The sequence below is a fragment of the Mixophyes fleayi genome, chromosome 3, assembly GCF_038048845.1.
Source record: "Mixophyes fleayi isolate aMixFle1 chromosome 3, aMixFle1.hap1, whole genome shotgun sequence".
In the NCBI taxonomy this organism is placed as follows: Eukaryota; Metazoa; Chordata; class Amphibia; order Anura; family Limnodynastidae; genus Mixophyes; species Mixophyes fleayi.
In genome coordinates this window covers 88,037,799-88,044,391 of record NC_134404.1, presented here as the reverse complement: position 1 = coordinate 88,044,391, position 6,593 = coordinate 88,037,799, and the positions used below count along the sequence as shown (strand labels likewise).

The 6,593-nt window shown below is 47.0% G+C and overlaps 2 protein-coding genes across 2 annotated transcripts in view; both read right to left on the bottom strand.

Moving 5' to 3' along the window:
- Positions 1–519: 519 nt before the first annotated feature.
- Positions 520–4,965, bottom strand: LOC142143155 (uncharacterized). Its single transcript, XM_075200865.1, has 2 exons — positions 3,538–4,965; positions 520–1,437 (listed from the first exon to the last, which is right to left on the bottom strand). Exons 1-2 carry the CDS (start codon positions 4,963–4,965, stop codon positions 520–522), a joined length of 2,346 nt encoding a protein of 781 aa, XP_075056966.1.
- Positions 4,966–6,557: 1,592 nt separating this feature from the next.
- Positions 6,558–6,593, bottom strand: part of LOC142143153 (E3 SUMO-protein ligase KIAA1586-like) — a gene marked incomplete at its 5' end in the record, with an annotated part of 42,986 nt that continues 42,950 nt past the window's right edge. Inside the window, one exon of the mRNA XM_075200864.1 lies at positions 6,558–6,568. Coding sequence (XP_075056965.1) covers positions 6,558–6,568 — 11 coding nt within the window. The remainder of the gene's footprint in view (positions 6,569–6,593) is intronic.

The window sequence follows — 6,593 nt, the reverse complement described above, 5'->3', positions numbered from 1 at the left end:
TGCAAATTAGGGTCTTATGACTTTGCTGTTTGAATACCTTTAAGTCAAGTTTTCTTTACACCGTCCTAACTTTGCAACAGTATGGTTTACAAACATGATTTTACCTTCACACACCAGGTCCTAAGTTTCCCTTCATCTGCATACCACACATGCCTCTGGTATGTATGATATTGGAGAAAATGATATGATATTTTCCTGTGACCTTATTCAGCTTGAATCTGTCATTAACATACAACCCAGTCTCTGCAGTCGGCATATCTGGGGCCTCCCAAACAGGTGTGATATTTCATTGTCTAGCAAGAGATTTCTTCAAAGGCCTTCACATTTGCGTCCTGCCATACATGGTATAAGGTGCTACCCTTATCTACCACCCCCCCTCTGGGTAGTTTATCATCCACAAAACCCCTTGATCTAACAGCTTCTAAGAGAACCATGTCACACTATCTCTAGGAAGTAATTCACAAACATATAGTGCAGATTTACGCCTAAAAATTAGCTTGCACATGACACCTCCCCGTTCTAGAGGGTGGCAGGGAAATTGTTACCTACAGGACGATTTCCCTGCTCACCTGACACAAGGCTTTCATTCTGACGTGATAATCCATCTGCATTACCATGGTGGCTCCCTTTTCGGTGCTGAACAGTGAAAGTGTATTGCTGGAGGGTCAGACTCCACCGGAGCAACTTCCCATTGTCTCCAGCCACTCTGTGCAACCAGCTGAGAGGGTTGTGATCTGTGATTACCGTAAAGTCCCGTCCATACAGGTAGGACTGCAACTTTTGCAAGGTCCACACTATAGCTAAACACTCCTTTTCCACAACTGCGTAGGCCACCTCTCTGGGAAGCAGCTTCCGACTAAGGTACAGGATGGGGTGCTCTTCCCCTTGTTGATTCACTTGGCTGAGTACAGCTCCCAGCCCATAGTTTGAGGCATCCGTTTGCACTGTAAACCTCCGGTCAAAATCAGGAGCTTGCAATACTGGGGATTGGGTAAGTGCAGACTTCAATGCGGTGAATGCTTCTTCACAGTCTGGGGTCCAAGTCACCACTTGGGGCAACTTCTTTTTTGTAAGGTCAGTAAGGGGCTTAGCTAAGGAGCTATATTGGGGTACGAATTTTCGGTAATATCCAGCGGTCCCCAAAAAGGACATAACCTGTTTCTTGGTCTTAGGAGTGGGCCATGCAGCAATAGCATCTACCTTAGTTGGCTCGGGACGCAGGGTACCTCCTCCTACTCGGTGCCCTAAGTACTGCACCTCATTCATACCAATCTGACATTTCTCAGGTTTTATGGTTAAACCCGCCCCCGCTATTTTAGCTAGCACACTGCTCAAGTGGATCAAATGTTCTTCCCAGGTCTGACTAAACACAGCAATGTCATCTAGGTAGGCTACAGCATGCCTCTCTTGGCCCTCTAGCAGGCTATCAACGAGTCGCTGGAAGGAGGCAGGGGCATTTTTCATCCCAAAGGGCATGACCAGGAACTCATACAGACCAAACGGGGTGATAAATGCGGACCGCTCCTGAGCCTCAGGCGTCAGAGGGATCTGCCAATAACCCCTACTCAGATCCATAATGGTTATATAGCGAGCATGGGCTAACCGTTCTAGCAATTCATTTATCCTGGGCATGGGATAGGCATCAAACACAGTAGCCTCATTTAACCTCCTATAATCCACACAGAACCGGGTTCCACCACATTTTTTGGGGATCAGCACTACTGGTGCAGCCCAGGAGCTGTGGGACTTCCTAATTACCCCTAGCTCCAACATTTCTTCAATCTCCCTTTTCATATCTGTCTGCACTTCCAGGGAAACTCGATAAGCTGTCTGTCTGAGGGGAGGCTGATCGCCTGTGTTTACATGATGAACAACTAGATGTGTTTGCCCTGGCTTCCCTGTAAAATGATTCTGATAGGGCCTCAATGTCACAAACAGCTGATCTAGCTGTACTTCTGTCAAACTCTCACTACACTGGGTGTTCTCCAATGATCTCCCACTCTTGGCAGAGGCCACTAAGTCTAACAAGGGGTCTGGCTCCTGGTCCTCTTCAGGTAAGCTACATACAGCTAATACAGAGACTCCCCTTTCGTGGTAGGCCTTTATCATGTTCACATGATATACCCTGTGCCTCTTCCGACCCTCACCCCTGGCTACCACATAATTGACATCATTGATGCGTTGAACTATCAAGAAGGGGCCCTCCCACGAGGCCTGTAACTTATTCTGCCGCATAGGAACCAATACCAGAACTTTCTGACCCACTTCAAAGATACGCTCCCTAGCACTGCGGTCATACCATTGCTTCTGCTTAGTCTGGGCAGCCTTCAGATTACTATGCACCATCCCCATTAGGGATTGCATCCTCTCCCTGAACTGCACCACATAGTGGACCACAGAGGTTTCGGGGGTGAATAATTTCCCTTCCCAATCCTCTTTGATCAGATCTAAGGGACCACGCACCCTGCGCCCATACAGGAGTTCAAAGGGGGAGAAGCCAGTGGATTCCTGCGGCACCTCCCTGTACGCAAACAGGAGGTGTGGCAGAAACCTCTCCCAGTCTCTCCCCTGGGACTCCACAAAGGTTCTTAGCATCTGTTTGAGAGTACCATTAAAACGCTCACACAGGCCGTTAGTCTGTGGGTGGTAGGGGCTGGCTATGAGGTGTTCCACGTGCATCTTTTTGCAAAGGCTTTGCATTAAATTAGACATAAACTGTGTGCCCTGATCAGTTAACATTTCCTTGGGGAATCCTACCCTGGAGAAAATGGTTATGAGGGCATCGGCCACCTTGTCAGCCCGTATTGAGGAGAGGGCCACCGCTTCGGGGTATCGTGTGGCATAGTCCACCACAGTGAGAATAAATTGTTTTCCAGAGCTGCTGGGAATGGCAAGGGGTCCTATAATGTCCACAGCTACCCGCTCAAAGGGTTCTGCTATTATTGGCAGGGGCACTAGAGGGGCGTGTCCCACATCACCAGGCTTCCCCACCATCTGACAGGCATGACAAGATCGACAATAATTGGCAATATCTTTGCCCGTTTCTGGCCAGTAAAACTTTTGCTTTAAGCGAGACTTAGTTTTCTTTATGCCTAAATGCCCTGCCAGCGGGACCTCATGAGCTACCCTGAGTAACCCTTCCCGATACATAAGGGGTACCACTAGCCGTTTCTCAATCACCCCCGCCTCAGGTAAATCTCTGGCTACACTTTCCTTATACAACCTTCCCTGTTCCCAAAACACTCTTTCTTTATCAGACTCAGTGGGAGGACTGCCTGCTAGGCACCTCAGTGTTTCCAGTGTAGTGTCAGTCTGCTGTGCTTGTTGAAAAGCCTGGCTTCTCACTTGCTGCTCAGTGTCTGGTGACAAAGGTAAGGCGTCTGTAACTGCAGGTGCTGGAGGGAGGGGGGTTAGAGGGGGAGTTTCTGGGTCAGAGGGACTTTCTACCTCTCTCTCAGGAGTTAATTGTGAGGACCTATCCTTCTCTGCTTGCCTGCGTGTGACCACTGACACTGAGGAAATAGTTACATCCCATACCTCCTTGGATACAGACAGTTTACCTAGATCGGATACAATTGAGCAATCATTTTCCGTCTCACATCCTAGTTTACAGATTTCAGATACAACTGAACAAACATTTTCCCTGTCACATCCTGATACCTGGGAAAAAACATGGTTAAGGTCAGAGTCCACAACATCACTACTAGCAACATAACGAGATAACATCCTGCCTAAATCAGTTCCAAGCAAAACATTGGTAGGAATTTTGTCCGATACCCCGACTTCCCTTAGACCTCTTCCAGCACCCCAGTCCAGATAGACCCAGGCCATAGACACAGCAGGGTGTATTCCTCCCACCCCTTGCACAACAATAGTTTTCCCTGGAATTATATCCGATGACCCCACCAACTCTGAACGCACCAGGGTAACATCAGCACCCGTGTCTCTTAACCCCACAGTTACCTTGTCACCGACAGTGACCGTTTGCAGATTGTCATTCCGGCTCACTTGGGATCCCGCAACACACAGGACAGCTGGAGCAGACCGGGGAGGAGGTGGTTCCACAGTGGAGGCTGTAGATGTCTTTCGGTCTGGACAGGCGGCACTGAGGTGCCCTGTCCTGTTGCAAATAAAACAACGGCGGGTGTCTCCCTGAACAGGCTTGGCCTCCACCCTCCCAAAAGATGAAGAAACAACAGCAGGTGAAGGTGCTCCTCCGGGCCGCTCCCCTTTACAGGCAGACTGTCCTGGCACAAAAGTTCCTCTTTTAGCTGCAGGGGCCCGGGTGACAGTGTACTTGTCAGCCAGTCTAGCTGCTTCCGCAGATGATGCAGGGTCCCGATCCACTACCCATTTCTTTACATCAGCTGGGCACAAAGTCAGAAACTGCTCCTGGATCATCAAATCTTGCAGAGCATCAAAGGTGGTGATCTGTAGCCCTCCAACCCACTGTTTGAAGGAAGCACACAGCTGGGCTGAATATGTGTCAGAGGCACTGCGTTTTAAATCTCTGAATTTCTGCCTATGCGCCTCTGGGGTGATGTTAAAATGTTGCAACAGGGCACTTTTGATTGCCTCATAATTTCCGTCCATCTCAGGTGGAAGATCTGCAAAGGCCTCTAATGCTTTACCTCGCAAACCAGGGGTTAGATATTGTGCCCACTGATCTTTGGCCAGTCCATACTGTCGGCAAGTCTTTTTAAATCCACGCAAAAAAGTATCCAAATCCCCATCTTTTTCCAATACAGGGAAATTCTCAGGTCGGGGTCTGCTAATACCAGCCTCTCTGGCTTCTGGCTGGCGTTTGAGCTTGGCAAGCTCCAGCTCATATCTCCTCTCTGCCTCTTGCTCGGCAGATTCTCTTTCTGCCTGTCGCTCTGCTTGGCGCTCCGCTGCCTCCATAGCAGCACGCCTCTCCTGACGGTCAGCAGCTTCCTTCTCCTGGAACTGCTGTATGAGTTGCATTTTAGTTGTAATGTCCGCTGGGCCCAAATATTTTAGGGCAGTTTGCAAATAAACGTCCATAGCAGTGTCCACACATGAACCATTAGAATCATCCGAAATTGACAGTCCCTGGTTTTGAGGAATACCCACAGTCAGGTCCACTTCTGAGTTCTGGCTATGCTCTTCCTCGGACACAGCTGTGAGTTGCTGATCCCTCTGCACAAGAGCTTCAATCAATTGCTCCTTGCTTTTGCCACTGGTGGGAATTCCTCCATCCTCACAGTCTGAAATCAGCGCCTCCTTTGTCAAGCGTTTATATGCAGCCGCCATCTCCTCCGCTTAATGCCAAATAAAAAAAAGATAAGAAAAAAAAGAGAAGGGGAGGGAAAGAAACAATTGCTGTATGTCTTATAATGTTTTAAGCATTGAGTTCAGTCTCTGGTGAATTAGTCTGTATTTCCTCTCTCAGGGATCACACACCCTAATTCAATTAAGTTTTTAAAAAATTAAAAATATATCCCACAAGCTTGCCACGAATTTGTCACGAACAGCACTCACCTGAGTCTGCGTGACGCTTATGTGACACAGGGTCAACCTCAAAGACAACCACCTGGTCTGTCTAAAATGATTAAATACTTCCCTATCTATGCCACACACTAGCTTTGCGATACTTATTACCACCACCAAGGTTTGTTCGGATAAGAGCTGACACTCTTATTTAGGAAGCCTTCGGTTCTCCCTAGCATTAATCCAACACAATTTACTTTAATCAGAGTTCACTTAAAACCACAAGGTTTGCACAATTTCAATTAGGTAGCGTCTGGACCAAACTGTCACGTGAATTCATAAGAACACAGAGACTAGAACTTATTAAGTGTAATTTAATATGGAAGATACATCCACAATGCTTAAGATAAAAAGATAATAAAATGACATACAAATATATTGCAATTGTTTCTTATAAAATAAAAAGGATAAAACACAGAATTGATACCTCACTTAGAATCAAGTTTGTGGTGCCGGGAGGAGCAGAACAAATGGGACTTCTCCAATTAAATGACTCCCTTAGAAGAACCAGGAGTTACATTTTCAGTACAGTTTTAAAACCCAGCTACAGGACCCCCCCTTCCCCCCCCAGCCCCCTTTCCTGTGAGGTTAGAACCAACAGGAGGGAAGAATGCAAATTAGGGTCTTATGACTTTGCTGTTTGAATACCTTTAAGTCAAGTTTTCTTTACACCGTCCTAACTTTGCAACAGTATGGTTTACAAACATGATTTTACCTTCACACACCAGGTCCTAAGTTTCCCTTCATCTGCATACCACACATGCCTCTGGTATGTATGATATTGGAGAAAATGATATGATATTTTCCTGTGATCTTATTCAGCTTGAATCTGTCATTAACATACAACCCAGTCTCTGCAGTTGGCATGTCTGGGGCCTCCCAAACAGGTGTGATATTTCATTGTCTAGCAAGAGATTTCTTCAAAGGCCTTCACATTTACGTCCTGCCATACATGGTATAAGGTGCTACCCTTATCTACCACCCCCCCTCTGGGTAGTTTATCATCCACAAAACCCCTTGATCTAACAGCTTCTAATAGAACCATGTCACATTATCTCTAGGAAGTAATTCACAAACATATA